At 45.6% G+C, this 20877-nt stretch overlaps 3 protein-coding genes across 3 annotated transcripts; all 3 read right to left on the minus strand.

Annotated features, from left to right (window-relative positions):
* Positions 1-6890: 6890 nt before the first annotated feature.
* Positions 6891-7709, minus strand: ABOM_006665 (uncharacterized protein; the record flags this gene model as incomplete). Its single annotated transcript, XM_022533794.1, has 1 exon — positions 6891-7709. The coding sequence occupies one exon, from the start codon at positions 7707-7709 to the stop codon at positions 6891-6893; it is 819 nt and encodes a 272-aa protein (XP_022388858.1).
* Positions 7710-14582: 6873 nt separating this feature from the next.
* ABOM_006666 (phosphoglycerate mutase) lies at positions 14583-15766 on the minus strand (the record flags this gene model as incomplete). Its single annotated transcript, XM_022533795.1, has 4 exons — positions 14583-15077; positions 15166-15510; positions 15570-15642; positions 15729-15766. Coding segments are annotated over 4 exons (951 nt in total), but the record flags the coding sequence as incomplete, so codon positions are not given.
* A 2249-nt stretch (positions 15767-18015) lies between these two features.
* On the minus strand, positions 18016-20287 carry ABOM_006667 (siderophore iron transporter mirA; the record flags this gene model as incomplete). Its single annotated transcript, XM_022533796.1, has 6 exons — positions 18016-18346; positions 18437-18766; positions 18866-19575; positions 19668-19763; positions 19846-20011; positions 20070-20287. 6 exons carry the CDS (start codon positions 20285-20287, stop codon positions 18016-18018), a joined length of 1851 nt encoding a protein of 616 aa, XP_022388860.1.
* Between the last annotated feature and the right edge of the window lie 590 nt (positions 20288-20877).

Consider the following 20877-nt stretch of genomic DNA (forward strand, 5'->3'; position numbering starts at 1 on the left):
AGGCTTTCGGTGACGATAGGTGGGGCGTAGCACATACGTAATGTTTGTAAAAGACCCCCAGTCAAGTCTCTCTGTCTTCTGGGCGATCTTTGTGCCCCGAAAGTCGAAGCCAGTATTCGCACAGACAGCGGTATAATCAGGTTCGGATTCCTTCATCAGCGTGACCATGTCTTGAGTAAACTCCTCCATTTTCTGTTGTGGTCAGTGATTGATTACCTCAGGAATCGGTCGTGCATGCTTACGCCTTTTTTCTCAGCAATAGTATTCACTATCTCGACCACCACTGGGGCGATTTTATCCAAGATATCGCCAGGCTTTCCAGCCCATCTCTGGAATACCCTGAGGACGGACAATTAGACGATGGCTTAAGAAAGGGCGCTAGAGCATTCCTACGGGAGTCTAGGATTGACTTTTCCTGAAATAAGCTCCTGGTCGAGAGGACCACCTGAGGTCTGAGGAATTGGCCGAAGCTAACAGAACACAGATGTTAGATCGCGGTATTATAACGTCTGGCACTGAAGCGCTTACTTGCTGACGAGCCTCTAGTCCATTGTCTAGAGGAACGGCGGCTGCACCATGAATGCTGGTGCTAGCAAGAGCAAGTATAACGTGGAGCAACTTCATAATGGTAAGTTGGTGACACTTGGTAGAACCGAAAAGTGAATGCTTGAAAGTAGAACTTGAATAGGAAACAGTATGAAGCATGGACAAGAGGAGAGGAGTGAAAGAGCTGCCATTATGCTACTTATATATTTCTCAGATCCTTTCCAAGAACCAAATCCCACAACTGCAACATGTAGAATAATCTCAATGTTCCAGCGGAGTAAACCCTAAACAGGAAGTCTTGAGGAGATCTTGTGACAGTATATTCAGGAATATCTCGTACCATGGGCTTTCTGAGTCAAATAAACCTTATCATATAAGAGTTGCCAGGTGTGTATAGCGCAGGATTTTATCAATATTGTTAACTTACTGATTAAGTGTTGGTAACTATTAGTACCCCTCTAAGCGCTAACATATTATGTAGCACAGAGACTTCCACTTAGAGAGTATATATAAGTCCCCTAGGTCAATTAATTAAGATACTGAATGGATAAAGTACTATATAATACGGTATATTCCAGGCGTATAACGTAGACTGGTCAAGATCCCATTTTTCGTCTACGTTAGAGTAATGTTATTATTAGTATGGTCCGACTTGTAAATCTTCACTATATGGTTCGGGCGAGTACTGACATTTTTGAGGATCAACATTACTTTGAGTTCTAGATTTCCAAGGAGTGGAGACTTTCAATAAACCGTTGAAAGCAGTCGTGCAAGACAGAGGTTTTGTACGATCATCATTGTACATCGTAGTGATGTTTTGTAAGCCCATACTCATTTTGTCAAAACATTGACTACTATTACATTGCTATTCTCTTTGACTACTATTCAACTGGGGCAATATACCTGTCCCGTAAGGCGAAGGAAAACCGCCACATCAATTGACTTAGATATCTACCAATTACACGTCATCACACTAGGTTCAGATTATTATAATAGGAACCCTGATGTGAAGCTTTCTGTAGAAAGAAAGGCTTTACTGAGGAGAGAAACACTGCCACCTTCTGCCCTAAAAGCAACCTTGGAAGCTACGTCTCACTCAACGCGAATGTATTTGAATACCAGCACGCCAGTCCAGATGAAGGATGTGCTACTGGACGAAGGCCTGATCAACCGTTTTCTAGGTGTTAATATGGATTGACCCACTTTGCTCATGCCTGGTAATATGCTCAGTAGCGACATGATCTACGAATTTGAGCCAGAATCTTTTCGTAGTCAGCTATCTTTCTAGACCATTCTCCGAAGTCACCTAATATTCTCTATGCTGTCTAGTAAGATACGAGGGCTATGGTGGCATACCAAATAATGAGACAAGAGTAGGATGTGGCAGTGCCCATGTGTGGGTCTCAGAGAGATTGTCTGCGGGGGCGGAACAATTGCACCGTACTTTTTTCTTTTCTCTATAGAACCGATCAAAGTCCATCCTTCGGGACGGAGTTTAAACATTGCATTCCCCGTGGGTGATTGGCCCAGTAACGTGGGAATCGCAAGATGCGTTGAACGTAACAAAAAAAAAAAAAAAGACGCACTATACATCAGGGAACGGCGAGACACACTTCCACGGACTGGGGTGGGTCCTCCAATCTTCAACCAGAGTTTTTCACGTTCAAGGACAACGGCGATCGCCTGAGCACGTTCTAGATCATGGTTAGACTAGTGAAGGAGGCTTTGCATCGGTCGAAATACAGGTTATGGTGAGACACAAACCGGTCTCTTTGAGGGCAATGGTCACCGAACCATGGAGAATACTAAGTTCGGGACATCTATGAACTGACCCAAAGCACTGTCTTAAAGAAATCTCGGTTAATAGTGGTAGAGTACGTCTCTTTGGGGCCCGACTATTATCAGACCCAAGACTCTAGCTGTTATCATATTGTCTATGTTTCTCAGGTCCTGGTAAACAAGAATCCCTTTGCAACCTGGCATCTTCCTGGATTATCCGTTCATACGCGTCTGCAGGTTGAAAATATCACGGGGACACCCAGAGACTCATTAACTGAAACTAAAAGAGCTTGTCACATTGTGTATGTAGCAAATATTTGTCGTTGATCCACTTCTCGAAGATAATATGAATTTTATATGAGATATATATAGATGGCTGATATATCGACCTATCCATATTTCTCATTTAGCTTGATTGGCAAACGTAAGGCTCCTGGGCAACCTTCCCAATACAGGCACTATGCTATCACGGATTACCTTTGCAGGCGGACTACTATGGAGACTCGTCACTGGTGAAGGTTTATTTGTACGTTGTATCATACCTTCCATATTTTTCCACATAGAAACAAACACTCTGAATAACATAGCCTTGTATCATCATAGCCCTTGTGTCGAGTGCCAACAATTATCAAGGATATCTTGCACAGTTGCCTTATTATTTTCTATACTTCTATTCTTATTTGATTGACTTCATTGCTACCTTTTCCCGCAGCTTTGAACAAAGTATTACTCAATATGAGATGTATTGTCCCAACAGCATTGCAGGGCTCTATGTCCGGCGCCCCCGACTTGCCAATACCATGGCTCAACCAATCGGTCTCTAACAGAGAGCAAGGATTTGATTAAAGGAATCCTCTGGACCCGTGTGGCGTAAGTCTTGTCTCTTGGCGTCTTGTCTTGCCGGTATAAATATATGTCCATAGCCTGCATTCCACGGCACCATAATCCTGCTGTCAAGAAATCAGATCCCTAAGAACAACCTGCTTCCTCGAAACTATGTTCTATCTTAGCCTCCCAGCGGTTTTTACCGCTGCTTTGTGTCTTTTTTCTTCCACCAGTGCTCTTGCCGCGGCACCTAGGGACCTCGAAATTCGCCAATCAAAGGCTAACGTGTGCCGAATCGCTGGCCGAGATGTCACTGCCTCGACTGCGCAATTGAGAGCGACCGTTCAGAGGCAGAGAGGTAATCTCAGAGGGGCACCATGGCTACCTGACTGCAAGGATCTGCCCGATTTGAAGGGCGAAGCTGAGTGTGTTGCTTGTCAGGATATTGCCGTTGGAACATGGGCCGCCGCTGTAGCTGCCTGTACCGAGGGAAGCATTTTCTGTGCTATCTTTGAGCCTGCATGTGAGGCTACATGTGTTGCGGTGGCTACTTGGAGCATGTACTCAGCTTTCCAGAAGTGCTATTGCCTGCATGCAGACTGCAGAGATCAAAAGGTCTTGGCTCGCTTTCCAGACCCTCCTAGCACCCTTCAAATTGGTGGGGGTGCTTTTCGCATCGACGGCCTTCCGGCCAAAGGGGTTGATTTCACTCCTACAACAACACAAAACAACCCTCCGATCTGCAGCGATCGCATTGAGAATGCTCAGGCAACCATAATTGTACGTCCCTCTGATCTGCATCCTATTACCCATATACTAACGAGTTAGTTGGAAAAATAATCTGTCGGGACTGTTTGGTTGTGCATCACCAGTCTAGGAACCTAACCCTCTACCATGAGGCAAGCTTGCTGTGCTGTCTGATGGGAACTTCGAGGATCCGGAAGAGTCATACTGTGGCCGGTAGATGAAACTGGGAGGGGTTACGTGGATTCAGAGTGGAAAGGATAGATCTACATCGATCCTGTGAATTACTGTTCGTCTGAGATGTCGCTTCGTCTTTTTATTACTTGTTCTATTCAACATAGGATAGCGTAGCCCAATGCGTTTCTTCATTTTCTGCCATTTGGGTAGATCTCACATCCTCCTCCATTAGGTCTAGAACCTATTTGGTATATCCATTGGTTTTAAGGAAACACTCAACGTCTCTGAACATATTCACTAGAATGATTCACTCTCTACAGCATCTAGTATAGCATGTAAATGAAACCGGGCAAGCAATCGAGGTAACTACAATTGAAAACTAACATAGGGGGCTAGCATGTGGGCTGAAATTCAAAATAACTGAAATTGAATGCCTTGACATTATGACAATGCATCAGGTATTTTCTCTTCGGTGCCTACCAATATGCTAAAGCAGTATGCCCATTTAGGTCACGGCGTCCCGTGTCATGGTAGAACCCAAAGCCATGGACAAACACAAAACGTTTAAGCGAACCTCGGGTGCAGCCAATACGTTTAACGTACCTGGCAGCCATTGCGTGTGGATCTTTCTCTAAATTGCAGTGGTTAACGGGAACTCTTGGAGTTAGAAAGCCACACAAAATCCATATTAGCAGTTTGTGGAAATCAAACAGGATGCAACTGGCTAACGGTGGATGATCCATTCCCGAGTCCAACAAAGGAGCGAGATTCCCATAGTTTCTTCTGCCCGTCAATTAGCCAGTCGTGGACTTCTATCCACTCCAGTTGAGGCCAGACTGCTCTACTGGATGATCTGCACTGGGTTGCCTAAACTTCTAGGGATCCCAGGCCATCGAGAAGTCAGAAGACTCTCAATTCCATCGGGTAATCATCCGTGTACGGGAGATAATTGGAACGTTAATATGTGAAACGGCGGAACATGGGTCTACAACCCAGTATAGATAGCGTGGAAAGTATATTCTTTAGAAAGGTTGGTCGGTAGTATTATGTGAGACGATAAGCTGCTTGGTGCCCTTTATCCCTCCCAGATGTCTAGATTGTACAGCGGATAAACTGAAAGCGAAATCCATGGAACTGACTTGTAGATTATAACCAATTAAACTGACTAGAAAGTATGTTTTGAAGTTCTCGTGTTGACTTAGTAGTTTGCTCTCTGCTCCACCTTTCCCTCGCTGGACATGGAAATCGTTACTCGCTTCCTTATTAGTAGTGGGTATGTTCACATGTAGAGTAGATCTAACGCTTTTCGGATATATCTAGTCCATACATAGCCATAGTCAAGACTGGTCTGGCCTTCAATTGGAGTACTATTGGTGCCACTACTTGGTTTGGTCCCACGATCTGCGCTGGAACATTGTACTATTACATACTAGGCTACCAGTGTAAAGGGAAATAGTAACTTCTTCACGTTGCATGCAATATGGAATAAGCTAGTTAGATTTTTTCGGTAGTCTCTGTTTCAGATTCTCTTTACAGGCTTCACCAGTCTCGTAAAGCTTAGTCCAAATTACCTTATCTTTAAGAATATCTGGACTTAGTGGGCCCTGGGCTAGCGATTAGGCTATAATGGTATTTGGAACAGAACTAAGTCGCCCCGTAATCTATCAGTCCATTTATACTCTAATCCTGAACAGGCAATCGGTTGAACAATCTAGATTCTTTATTACAGCCCGCAAAAAAGGGCAATACCTAATGGTGATTGATACTGTCGATCAAGACAACGGTATAGCGTATTCATCCAATATGATATACTGAATCAGGCAAAATACAGAAAAGAACGGCGGAATCCATTCGGTGACGATTGCGCAAATAGCGGGACAGAGTCCCACAGGCATTCTACGAAGGGTGCTCTGTATTGATGGTTTTGTTGGTAAAACTGCAAGCTGTGGAGACGATCTGGGGCGTCTCTTGGAGGTAGCTCCCGCATTGCTCCCATGGAGAGACGAGGCTACTGAAGAGGAATCTTGGTAGCGCAAATTAGAGTTACATTGCCAACGGTTTTGGCGTTCGGACCGGTGTGGCGCCGATAAGTAGAGTTCGAAAGGTTTCGTGGTTACCTTGGGTCTACTCCACGACAAAATCCATGGGTCTGTCCGGCCGAGTCAAGCGCAGACATCATACACTCCCACATATTGAATCAATCCAAGGTTTTCGCAACACTGACGATACGATGGCCATACCCAAGGATTAAAGAACAGCACCTTCCAGACCCTGTAGTGGAGCAGCACCTCCTCCCAGGATAATTATTCTTCAGCAACCGTGGGTTGCTAACTGGTGTTTCAGCCTTATCTAGGAAAACACTTCCGCTAGCCTTCGTAAACCGTGAACCAAAGCTAGTCAGCATGCGGCTGTTCTTTTCTTGTGTTTCCACTAATTCATGATCGTCTCAAGATTTTAGTGTGTCACCAGTTGCCTTGTTAGCAGAAGTATCGTTCCATAGGCGAGCTGGGCGTTTCCATTTTGTCACACTGTGTCGCTAGCTCATTTAGCTACCTGGGCAGGGTGTTCAAAAAATAACCATAAAGCTTTAGTAGACTAGAAAAAGCTTGCCAACTCTACTGGGCCAGTACAATACGGCAATGAGGTAGTCTATTGACGCTTTATTGCCGATTAGCCAAGAGGTTAAAGTCCAGCTATTGCACTCCCGCCAGCTCCATCGTTTCATCATGGAAATTCAGGCTTCTTGATTGTTCAAGTAGAGCTTATATAATTGGAAGGATATCAGGAACAGTCAAAGAAAACAATCCGGCTGGTGCCACCTAGCATACCCCAAGTCCACTACCATCTCTGTCTACAGTAGCATCAGAGGGTAGTTGTTCCTTCTCGTGCGATTGCCGAACGAAACTGACCAAGCGGCTCAGCACGGCAAGCTCGAGCTTTAGCTTCAACGAATAAACGAAACCCTTCGTTTGGATTTGCACGCTCTTGTAGCTTGAATACTGAACCCCGAGGAGAACTGCATCCATACCTAAAACGCACACATTGATGGCCAGCAGCTGGTAGATGATTATCCGTTTCCGATGGTTAGACACAAGCTTGAGCAGCAGGATAGTCTGCCAAATGTATATCCCGGAGATCACGGACTCCTGAGTACAGAAGATTGATAGTTGGATATTTTCCCATATATTGTATGCATGAGACACTTTTGGATCTGGATGCGGTACTGTCCCAAGATATGCCAAAACAATGGTTGGAGGGCAAAGCACGGCGGCATTGACGATGATCATGATAAGGACTCCACGGATGATCCTAATATTTTGGATCACAAGGTGAAGCCTGGACCACAGAACAACCGCCTGTCCTGGGACAAAGGCAGCCCAGCCGAACACACCCAAAGATACTGGTACGATTTCGTTTGCATTATCGACGTAGAAATAATAGGCACTCCCAAATGTTGATATGAGCAGGCCGCTTGTGGCAACAATTAGTGACCAGAAGTAACAGCCAGAATATTTCCTGAATGTTACGAAGACGAGTATCATCGTTTCTGCGGCATTGTAAATCGTGAGGACATATACAGCGGTAAAGAGATAGCGAATGACGGGAGAATTGGTGGAGGCGTGTTCTGTGATCGTCATTGTTCTCTAATGGCGACTGGAGCAAGGGATATTAGAGCAGTTGGACCTCCGAGAGCAAGGGCAGCACTTGCTACCCGTGTTACTGGGACGTGATTATGTGAGTGTCGCAGATTCAAGGGTTCTACTCTATGGGAACTATTTAAGGGGACGACTGATTTCATGTCAGTTGTAAACTACCAAGGTACAGCTTCACTTTGCACCGGTTGACGAATGGCAAGAAAAGGGCCGTTTGCGGAGCTTTGGGTTGCAATTTAATCGGCAGTGTGGCGGAAAGTCTACTCATCCCATTCATTACATAGACCTTGGAACGCAAAAAGCCAATACTTCGGAATTCCTACGTAATCTATCCGCCAGGAATGACTGTTGTACAAGAGAACTAGATACTCAATGTATATCGAAACCAGACAGATCCACCGACCTGCTGATATCAGCAAAGCCAGCGGAAGGGATCTTGTAGATTATGCACCGCAGTTAGCTACTGTGATCTAGACCGACCGTCTCTTACATTGAGTTTCATTATCTATTCTGGCCCGGCAATTGTGATGGTGACTTGCGACATTCATTGGTAAATGTTGAGGCTGAGCACAAGCTTCAAGAAACTGCAGTAAGCATAATACAAACCTTTGTGTGTTTAGCGGAAAGGGAGAAGAAAGAAGGGAACCGACTGGATAGAGATGAGTAGGAGGATAGTAATTGACCCTAGGCGTAATGAAACGTTCTCAGACAAGTTTTCTCTTCTGGGTGCGAAGTGTATGTCATGGGTTATCTAGTCGCTTGTAACTGCCGCGGCAGTCCAATCTATGGCTTTCCTTTGCATAGCTATCTCTAGGAGGATGCAATACACCTAACCGGTCAGCAACCCGTCAAGACCGATTTCCAGGTCGCTTACATCAGGCCATTATACCTGTGCAGCTTTCGCCCGTGTACCAGGGCATGAGCGTTTAGTATTGTACTGTACGTAATGCTGTTAGATGATGCTTCGTGCCATGGACAAAAGTAGCGAGGATCTTACGGGCTGTGGCGTAGGCGACGGCGTAACCTGAGGAGTAAACACTATCAAGGCCTTCAATAGCGAATCTTGACTCACTCATCTATGCGAGACCAGAAATTGCAGGTCACCAAAAGTTATCTCAATGGGCTACCACCCGAGTTGTAGTATCGTTAAGAATCACATAAAGGCAGCTCTCATGACGGAGCCGCATTCCGAGACCTCTTAGCTAGAGCATATCCCGGCCATCACCATACGGCGACCAAAGAGCTTTTGTGTTGCACGACGCTCTCTGAAGCTTCTTTCAGCTGGGATCTCAGTGTGACATCCCAATCGACATCTGTCCTTAACCTTATGGAGCACGATCCTGTGTATTTGTTGTAGCTTTATAAACAACGTCGACTTCAGGGCTTCGTACCCAAGTTTGTATTGCACTTATACGAGCATGCTATCCTCCAATCTCACCAGGTTTCGGTCGGTTCCACTGACATGACTACACCGGTATCAATATCGTGGGGCCAAGCGGGACATGCTTTATCTGGAACTGACTCCTTCAATTCAATGCAGGTCAATACCGAGCAGAGAGACAACTGTAGCTATAGAGTCACACTCATCTATTTCGTCAGCAACGTCAATCGCAAATTTTCGCCCAAACACATGAAGTATTCAACTTGGTCAGTCATTCAAGATCAAAAGAGGGATGAGTAAAATCCCTTGCTTTTGGCATCATCTCATACCTTCCCTGCATGTTGCATTCGCCATGTCATGCAAGGAATCGTGTACGTCGGAACTTCTGACATATTTGATATTTTCGGGTTTGGCTGATGGCCTGTTCACCACTTGCTTGTCGATATCCATTTTCATATGAACACCATATTTTTCTATGACAGAAACCTGGTAGGAGATAAGGGTTATCAAGCCAAAGTGAAAGACTAGTCTAAACGGATGGTCATTCTCGCCGGAGTCCTAGGTAGACGCTATGCAAACGCGAAGACTGAGCTGAATTCCAAAGAATCTGTCACTGGTGTTCTAAGCGGTGCAATGAGGAACTACTTTATATCGAGTACTTACTTGGATGACAAGAAGGTTGGCCCTCAGCAAGAATCACAGTGAAGCACGGTATTATTTCGTAGTACGCACCAAAGGGCAGTAGTACACCGGCTGTTGTATTGAAGAAATAAAGAAGTTAGCGAAGGATATTTCAAGTGAGCTTAATTTTCATATTCATAGAGAAATATTGGGAGCTTCCTCTCAAGTCCCCCTAAAATAGATTCTTAGTGCACCAATAATCGCATCCTACTGTTTACAACTGAGTAGCTATATTGTTGCCATCTAGCCAAGTCATTTAGCAATCTTGAGTCTTCCTTGATGACAGAAACTAGACTATAAAGTGGGTTCGCATTATACCTTCACCAGCATCCCTCGACGAGAGGACCCTGTTTTAGCTTCTTCTGCTTCCGAGGCCAAGCTAATGTTGACATTGCGTAGGATACTGATTCATCTCCGGTATTGAGGAAAGCTTCCTGTGTGTGGATCTTTGTCTACCGAGCTACGGGACTTGGTGAGATGAAAGTCTTGTCCCAAGATTTAATCATCAGACCTCCCTGACATTTATCCGAGGACGTTCGATGAGATCATGACTGGGGGTGACTAGTTAGAGTGCTATATTTGGGCGGAGATGCTGCAGAGATTGATCGACACTTATGGTTGGAATCTAGCTTTAATGTTTTAAAGTTCAACCTTCATCTGTGGAAGTCAGGGTGTGGGAGCGGGCCTGACGGACGCTTCATCAATCGGTTCGAGATTTAGGTTTAACAGGGTCCAAGGATGGGTTCTTCGATGTCAAACCAAGGGTGCAACCATTTCCCATATACGGGATAGTATAGTGGAATCCTTCTCCAGGCAATACCACCCCACGGCGGGGTCTATGTTAAGGTTTATGTCAACAGGATCGATTCCCCACATTCTGCAGGCCCAAACAGATAGGTATCTCACCGAAGTTTCCCCTTTCGCTTCATTAATCTCTAATGTAGCGAAGGACAGGAACTTTAGAAGCCTTCAAGAGCGTTGGTACGAAATGAATGTACCAAACCTCATTCGCACTAAGCCTGTGAAAACATGGGCCTCGGCCCACTACTCTGAACGGTTGTCTCCCCACTGAGGCATGATGATGGCAAGTACAAAAGCACTATCTCGATGCTTTAATCAGCCCCAATCTCTTGGATCTTACGATTAAAGCGACAACAGTACCACATTTTCCCTCCCATTGGCAAATAACTTTAATGTTACGGCGAACCATGGCTCCGTGTGTTTGGGCGGGTTTTGTATCCAAAAACGGATGGTACTTTCACGGATGCATGCGGGTGTCTCCACAATCCCCCAGACAGTGAGTGGTGTGGAGTTTTAGACTGTTATGAGGTGACATGCATAATGAGTGTATCTGGGCAGAGCGGGTGCAATCCAGCCGTTCACCACCCAGGGCTGGTGTTGCTGGCGGACCCAGCTCACAGCCAGCTTCGTATTTGAGATCCCCACAGAAATATTTTCAGCATTCAGGGGCTACGTAGGATACGTTGAACAGTGAGCTTGCTTGCGCGCTCAACGAGAACTGTCTCCTGGGCATCTGGGAGCCTTGATCGCGATCTAAAATTAGCCTCCTCCATTGAGCCCTTCTAGCGTTTATGACACGACGCTATAACATCATCTCACAAGCGATATTCCATCTTATTGCAGTAGCAGTGTAATTTATGTCATTTTGAGAATTTGGCTTTTTTTATTGCCTACGCAATTCTAGCCCTGCGATCCTTTTTTATGTAAGGTGAAACTCTGGATAAACAGAAAACATACGGCTCAGAGAGTGGACATCCACAGCAACTACCGATCGCCTGTAGAGACTCGGGTACGTTAATAGAGCGTCTGAAAGCCGTCTTTGGTAGCTTACTATGTCCTTGAATTTCTTCTTGTAGGCGTTCCTGAACCCTTGCCAATTCTAAAAAGATTTCTCGGGCCCTCTTCGCTTGCTCGGACCAAGATTCACCAACCTAGAAGGATGTCAATCTTATAGATTCAGAAACAGTTAGGTATACTCACAAGTGCCCCACAGTCGCTGCTAATTTCGCAGCAGAAACATCGAATATCCTTGGACTGGTTCCTACAACAATACTCTTCCTTTTTCGGGATGTTATGACGTACAATCACATAGCAAGCGGTGCATAAGAAGACCGTATCGGAGCTGGAAGAAGGGTTGGAGATAGTAGAACTGTTTTCATTCTTACTCGTGGACATCTTCGGGCCAATGGACTTTTGGAATATAGATATATGAATAGTGAGATATATTCGTAGGATACGGGCAATTAAACGGATGGAAGCGTACCAAGACGGGTATAAATATAAGGGGGGCTGACGACCATATATCTTACGGATTGGAGGATGCTGTACCAGAGCAAGCCAGTGATTAACAATGAAAGACCGATAAAAATAGTGAACTACCCCAAAGATATGCAGGTATCCGGAACATTGGTTTGAAGATATGCAATGAGTATCCTGCAGACCAAGCAGACCTAGCAGTCTACCTCCCTTGTTGGTTTGGACCCCTAGAGCTTGCTCAGACAGATGGGTAAGACAAGGTCCGTTTGAAGGGACGAGGGGCATTGGCCCACCATAGCCCAATGGACCATGCAGGTCATCCTCTGCATCCGATGGACCCAGTATCAGGCATGAACGCATGCTGACTACCACTCGTCCAGGTTAAAGATATGAAAATTACTATTGATATCAAATACCCCTGATGGTAGAGATGTGATACTATACATATATCAATAATCTATATGAGGCATATTTTAAGATAAACTCTGCTTCATCCAGCAGCGTGGTTAAATGATAGCTACACATGGTACCACGAGAGATATGTGTAAAAAATGGATCCGGTGATGAATTATTGTACCTGGAACAGAAGGCTGCGCACCTGGCTTTCTGGCTCAGCTTAGGGGGGCATAAGGAATCATGCTCTGATTGGCTCAGCCAGTATCCTGTGATTAATAATGAGCCAAAATGTGTAGGAAGCCCTGGTGCCTGTAGTAGGGCCTGAGGGAAGCTAGTTTTCCGAGCTTACCACAAATGTGAACCATAAGTCTTGCAAGATAACACTCCATAGCAAAGGTAGGTTTTCAATGATGTCCATTCACATCTGCTTCATCCAGTCCTCCGGGCACATCTGACCTGTTGCCTTAGACACACAGCTACTGATGCTCCCGCGTATTGGGTCCTGATGCAGCAAGGCCACACCTTATCCTTGTGGGCAGTCCAATAAGACTACCTAGTATTCAGTACTCTAGCCTGATGGGGAAGTAATACCCGCCAAGAAAGATGCATGGATCAAAGGGTCAACCTGGCGCTGCTTCCAAACCTGACAGGCCACAATGTATCTGTTCGCTCTGGCTCAACAGCAAATGAAGATAATTACAGTGGAGAAACTACCTTTTGGGGCGCATGTGACCCAGATCAGCCTCGTAACCGCACAAATGATACGTTTAATGATGCTCCAATTTCGTCTGCATCAGCGTGAGTTATTATTTCCCAAGCGCAGATCGTGTATAGAATATCAGTATAGAAGGACATTCATATCTCAACGTAGGGGTGGTGCCAAGTAGGTCAAACAAGAAATCTGGAAGTACCTGCAAAATCAATATTACGCATACCTATATAGCCATCCTCGAGATCAGGTTGACCAACAAACATACTGCAATGGCCTTGGTGTAGACACATGGTGGAGTTAGCTGCGTAGCTGAGGACTCTGTAAACAGCCTATTACACAAAACATAAAATATACAAGGGGTTAAGATAATCGGTAAACACCCTATGCGAGTAAGTACCCTGCGCACCAGCCAAGTGTTTCACACGCCACGATTTCCTAGGCGATTGTAATATTCACTATACCACCAAAAATGCTTGCATCATCAAAGCCATGCGTTGAACAAGGCCGAATTCTACAGGCTCTACCGACTTTAAAAAAGGTGGATTTAGCAGTCTTAGGAAGACAGCTTGGATGTTTCATCTAGCTGAATCTACCTAGAGTTCGCTTTGGGGCAGGTTCAGGTTCAAGATGTACATGCCTACATGTGGTATCGAACCTCGAAAAGCCTCCGGAACACTGCTACAACCACTAGTTCTTCGGATTCTCGTGGGCATCCCCTTAGTGATTCCATTGGCTCTGAGCCACAAGATATAACATATACCTTCGCGAATGGCCATTGATTATCTCTTGCCACGTCAGATTGCGTCGGATGGGGATCACATTGAACAGAATTTCATCTCCAGAAGCATCATCCAGTTGTCCCACTTGCAGATGTATGCGGCAATATGGTCCTTGTGACCTCGCTCATCCTAGCTCCTGTTTCATCAAGGTTCCCAGTCTCTGATTATGGCATCCTTGTGGGCGAAGGAAGGTGATTTCACAGCGGGTATGTGGTGCCTGGTCTCGCACTTAAACATTTCCGCTGACGAGCATAGGATTTCTGGTGCAAACAGGCGCAGGGCTTGCCGTGCTTTGGAAACTGGCTGCTGGGAGAAATTCTGTCGCACTTTGCTTCGCTGGTTGACAATCGAAACACGCCGTTCCAATTCAATTCCTTTGGTTGAGGCACTTCTATCAACCTGCGAGGTGAGCTGGGTTTGGAAACAACCCTCTATCGCGCAACATTTATGACTCCACGGATCCAGTTCCTAGGCTCATTCGTGTAAATGACGACCTCGAGATGAGACCTTGACCCAAGCGTCGGAATTTGCATTTTTAGAATTCAATATATTGCCCCATCTGAGTATATTCTAAATGCATCAGGGGCCAGAGTGACAACGCGGGATATCACAAACTCTATTCCTCCTCCACATTATCTTTCATCCATACCGTTCGACGTTTCCCTTTCAGCTGCACTGAACAAGTATCCTTGCTGTCCCCACACCTTGAGGGCTTCCAAACGTAGTCCAATTTGCTCCTCACGTGGTGGCGTTGAGTTCAACTTGCTACGCCGAGAACGAGATTCTTTTGTTTCAACTAGTGCGATTTCATTGAAGTGACATGCCACGTCGAGGTCGCATTTCGGTTGGCTGTTAAGGTTATATGTCCGGTACTCTGCATTAGCCCATCCAGTGGCTATCCCAACAGGCAAGATGTCAGTATGTAGGCTATTTTGTTGTGCCGACCTGCGAGACGCGCGAGACCGACCTTCTTCCACAAAGCTATCTTCCCAGTCTTCCGTCAAGAAATGCAAGAAGGCACCATGGCTAACAATAACAATTTCACTCTCGGGCCTGCTTGCTAGCCATCGTCGAACGGCCTGCGCTCGGTCTTGAATTGCCTTAATTGAGGGCGCATACCGGTCATTCTGTCACAACATCAATTTTAACCGTCAATGTCGCAGCCTTTCTGCTACATTCTATATCATATGCTGATGAGCGGGGTTCTGAACATACCTTGCTCGTCCAGGACTCTTCAACAAAGCTGTAGTCGATTGGAATATTGAGATCTGCGGTCTTTCCCAGCAACTCTTCGAGTTCGCTTCCGATATCACAAGGAAAATCGCTGATCTCCTGAAGGTCGGGTAGCAGAATTAAGTTTGTGCTGGGTCGGCTTTCGAAAACTGGCCCAAAGCCAATGGCCGCTGAGGAGATGGCGCGACATAACGGAGACGAGACTATAAGCTCGACTTCCGAGTGAAAGGCAAAGCTATCTCGGAGCTGTCGACACTGTTCTCTGCCTTTGTCAGTCAGAGAAGGGTCTGTAAGACCCCAATACTCTCGACCGACGTTGTGAAGACCCTAAGTTATCAACATATCTCAATAAGTGACATCAGATAGTTAATCCGAGGCGCTCGCACCTCTGCATGTCGGACTAGATGGACCCTCGGCGGCATTTTGTGATGTGTAGTCAGGCGCTCGTTGTCGTACACACTGTTGGTAAATTGTTGCGTCAGTCTGGCGATGAAAGGGGGCTTCTTTAAGTTGCATCGTGTTCTTTTATCTGATGAACGCCATACTGGAGCAGGTAAGCGCCAAGATTGAGAGTATTGTTGATCTATGAATGTTGGCGAATCAGCTTGTCCCATATCCGGGCTCCCGATATCCGGAAGCTTATTCATACCTCTCGGCTTCCTGTTTCGGATTAAGGGGGTAGAACGAGATTTAAGATAATATATAATTGGTAGATACAGCTAGAATGCACCCACCTCAACCTGTCGACCAAAACCCGCGCGAGTTTTTCTTTACGTCAAATGATCTAGAAATCTAGATTTCTAGAACTCTTTTCTATTTCTATATAGTTCTATTATATATATATATAATGTGTTAATGCAATATTTGTAAAACTGGTAGAGATATAGAGCGTTGAAAATCGGTCTAAGTCTCTATACTAGGCCTCAATGGGTTAGTCAGTGGTCTAAAGAAGTAAGGTGCGGCTGTCCAAGCAACTGTCACGGCGAGCGATAGAGATCCCAAGGCATTCTGGATCGTCGATCCGGAATTATTCTGACCTTTTGGCCCTGTGAAATGCAGAGCCTTGGCTAGACTGGCGTTTGGCCAGGTTAGGTTCGGTTAATGGGGTCAGTTATACCTAACCGCTAGGTTATGGCTAGGTTACAACGGTTATGTTATGCCACTCTAGCCCTGGCTGCATCTCCTACAGCAGTACTATATCTCTTTAGATCTAGTCGGGGAATTTTCGGGTTCTTTCGGGTCGGATTGACAGCGGGTGCAGGGAGGCAAACCCAACCCAGCGCCGGGTCGGGAGCGGATCCTTAGATCTTAAAAGCCGAACCCGCCCCAAAACTAGGTATACCATAGGATCTTTCCTTTCAGCTTAACGCTTTGATTAAATAATTTAAGCCGCTTTTCGTAGTATTGCTGATGTGCAAATCATCTAGAAAATTTAAAGGTGTTCAAGGTCAGTATTGCTTGTGCACCCCTTATGTAAACCACTAACTAAATATATCTGAGCTGGCTCTGGAGGGAAACGAGTATCACAGAGACTCCCACAAGTCCAGAGTTACAAGATTCCTTGTAACGAGTATTCGCGATGTCCAAGAGCCCAATAGTACGGCGCTCTGTCTTCCTAGTGTGACTATCATTGATTACCTCCCCTAGTTATTTGTGTAAGTATAGGAGACAGCCAGCAACCTGTATCCATTGTTTGTAGTGGTGCTTCTCGAACCAATAAACTGACCTTGGAAAAATAAAGACGTCCACGCTATAAAGGGCATGGAGTTGAGTACCGATGGGGATTTCATTGTACATATCCTGGCTGCCCCTCAAGACTTTAGATGATCCACGTTAATTATTCTTGAAACCCGCCTGAACTACAAACATTGATTATTTCACGACCCAATTGCCAAGACTGTGGTGTGGGTTACTGAACCCTCCATCTCCAAATGAGAGTTTCTCTTCTGCTACATACGATCTGGGGATACTTCATTGTCTATTAATAGGCTACCCATCATGTTTCTACTAGGAGATGTGGTCGTCATCAAAGCTACACACATCAGTTTCTACCTTGTACGGCAACTAACACCGCAGATCGAGAAGCCAATCCGGACTATTATAAAGACATACAGGCATATTATTGACACATATCTAGCATTCAATACAGTTTATTGTCTATATAGAGAGTTATTCCTAAAAGTAAGGAAAATTCAGAGGGTCACGATCCCAGTCCACAGAATTGATCATCCTTGGATTGGAGGCGGATGATAAAACGAACAGTCTGCGTTGAGTCCTTTCTGATTTGATCAAATTTATATGCGATATTCGCGTAACCTTCGCAACTCGATATGAAGTCTGCCAAAGGCATCACGTCTTTTTGCTGAAGTAAAGGTTAGCGTAGTAATTGACGTATCTAGACATATCACATTGATCACTCTCCAATTAGAAATGGTTTGACGGTAGGGCACCAATTTGGAGGGCTAGCCGAAACCCATTCGTCTATCGAAATATTTCGCTTCCACTCGACAGTTTCTCCACTGTGATCGAAGTTGTTGTGGTGGTCGGGTCGCTTATTTAGCCTTGTAAATAACTTGACGTGCTTTACGTTGGTGAGCTACATACGTATGATCCATTGCACTTGACCAAAGACTTTATCTTATCATTCTCCTCCCTGTTTCCGAGTGTACATGATTTATTTTATCTTATTCTATTTTATTTCCCATTGTATCACCGGTCTAAAGGGCAAAATATAGGAGATGGGATTCAAGATGAGAATTCTGGGGATGGGATAAAAATCATCACCGAGAAGACAAAAGGCAATATACCGTTGAACAACAAGCATGTGTTCCCTCAAGACGCCTGCTTCCTGGATTCGCCCTCTACTTTGTCCGGCATTTCTCCCTCTTCCCCGACCACATTATCTCGCTGGTCAAGATGCACATTCTTCAGAAAGAACATAACAATAAGCATCGGTGACACGGCACACAAACCACCAATCGCCAGGAGCCGCTGGGTCTCTCGATAACTGCGATCGATAGCCTCCCGGGCTGGCGTTCCTTTCGCATACTTCTTCGCTGTGACAATGGACTGGAAGATAGCCGTGGCTTGTGGCTTGAGTTCGTCGGGAAGGTATGTCCGGAGTTTTGTGGGAAGATTGTTTCGCCATATGGCTCCTGATATGCTACAGATATGTCAGCGACTGATGGAATTGTAAAATGTATAACCAAAGCAAGATGAGCGATATTGATTTCTGCAGGGGTACTATACATACCTAGTACCAATGGCTCCGCCTACTCCCATCGATGCGAAGAATACCGCGGTCACAACGGATATCTCTTGCTTGGATACTACAGCCTGCGCTGAGACCTGCGATGCAGTTTGGTAGAACCCTCGACCAATACCAATTAGTGCTTTGGCCGTGACGAATGACGCCTCGTTGCCCATTCTGCCGTCTCCCATGTCGATCAAATACAAAAGAATGCCCATGCCTAGGACGCAGAGAGGAGCTCCGATTAGCACCCAGATTTGCGACCGCTTGGTGTATTTCATAAAAAAGCCGGCGAAGATGCCTGAGACTTGGAAGGATACGCGCAGGGCGTTACTGTGGGGTACGCATTAGCGACCAAGGCAACATGCACAGATGTTGTAATGGGGGTCGAAACAGATAAGGGAGGACAAAGGGCTTTGGATGTGTACTTACTCGATCCTAGTTGCATGACCAGGAGAATAGCCACCTACCACCTGAAGGTAGCTGCTGTAGAACACGGTGAACATGGAGTAATGGAGAAAGTCTAAGGCTCCTAATAGACAAGCAGCAGCGACCGTTTTACTCCTAACCATTCTGTACGGGATAAATGGCTTCTTGGCCACGAAAATATCCCAGAGAGCAAAGAGAACGAGGAGCACGACGCCGACAACCAGTAAAGCAATGAAGGTAGCACTCTGCCAACGATCACTTCGATTCGCGCCCGTCAAGGAGATAGGGATCAAGGTTAAACATAACCCTGCCAGGAGAAGAAGAGCACCTGGGAGATCGAGCTGAACCCATAATAGTTCATATGCCTGATTCCACCATGGCTGGGATTCGGATAATCCAAGCTGAGCAGCAAGGCGCTTTTTTCCAAGGCCATTTTTCATTGCCTGGCGTTGATGGTAGAATACAGAAGCGAGTAGGGGGAGACCACAAACAGGCAGCACGATAGCCCACATACCCCAGCCCCAGCGCCAGGTGGAGTGATCCAACACGGATTGTCCAATTGTCGTGCCAAGGTATAGTGTTGGTATGGTGGATATTGAGTCGGGTAACGTTGACCATAGACCACGGTTGATGAGGTTTGTAACATCAGCAATGAAGACTTGCTGCGTGAGACCGAAACCGGTGGAACCGACGGAGTGGAAGACTGCAGCGACCTAGTGATGATGAGTTAACGTTGCAATGGTTCGCAATGCACAAGGTGCTTCCTAGGGATATTTGAGCTCCGATGAGACATTATCTCACATACAGCATATTGGGATATATTCGTGCATGCCGCATAAATGACATAACACAATGTGGTGATGAAAATCGAAAAGGTGAACATCTCCCCTCTCCCAAATACCTAGAATTCAATATTAGTATCGGAGCCTATATCTATCTGGATGGTGCCAGATAAATCAGCAAAAAGTAGACGAGGGTCGTACATCTCCGAGTTTAGCAATAATAGGGTATGCAGTAATACTTGCGATATTACTAGCAACTCTTGCTGCACTCATCGAGGAGTGGTTCTTAAAGGAACTTGTGGTGTAGGGAATGTAAACCTGGCTGGAATAATCTCCAAAGTGTGTCGCGAGTGTATATAGGAAGAGACTAGACGAGGATCGTTCAGCTTGCAATATTTTCTCACATCATTATTATCAATAAATACCCCATGAATGTAATTATCATGCCTTTTTTAGACCACGTCTTTCGTAGTATTGCTGCTCGCTGTACTCCTGCCTGGGCACTATCGGCGGTCGAACCGGTCTCAACATCGTGCTTCTCAGGTAGAACCTCGGTTATTTGATCGTCTGTCTCTTTGTTGCTGTTGGAGATTGTATCTGGAGGCCTGCTCGGTGGTGATCGGGATATTGTTTCCTGTTCCATTGATGTACGTTGAAACTGGGGAATATAACAAAGGAAAAGAATTGTTGGGCAACGGTAGGGCTGTGTGACATGGAAGTGATACAAGAAAACAGTTAAGGTTGTGTCCGGGCGAAAAATAAGAAAATGAAGGAAACACGGAAGTGGTTACGTTATAATATATCTACTGGCCTGTTTCCAGTCACATTTACCCCCAGGCTACCTCGTACCACCGGAGCGAGTGATGGACAGATATTTCTGACCCAGGATGGTGCCACTGTCACAAACACCAATCCTATCTGTCACTATCATCCATACTATCGCGTAAGTCTCATCCTTCCCGAATGCTAGCTACCGCTTGTAGGGTGGAATGTTCGGCATAAACCCGGACATGGCGGCTTATAATCGGATACCTCGTATCTGATGATCTGATTAGATTGACTTCTCACGCCTTGCCAAGCCATTTGCCTTATAGTGGGTATAGAGCCACGATTGCTGTTGGATGGAACGGCCGAGATACGAGAGCCAAGCACCGTTTACCTAATGATATACCAAAGACAGCAACTAAGGAGATCGGCCAAGAAGATGCTAGAATCGTATTCAGTGAGCTAGAG

Source organism: Aspergillus bombycis (assembly GCF_001792695.1).
Source record: "Aspergillus bombycis strain NRRL26010 chromosome Unknown contig00046, whole genome shotgun sequence".
Lineage (NCBI taxonomy): Eukaryota > Fungi > Ascomycota > Eurotiomycetes > Eurotiales > Aspergillaceae > Aspergillus > Aspergillus bombycis.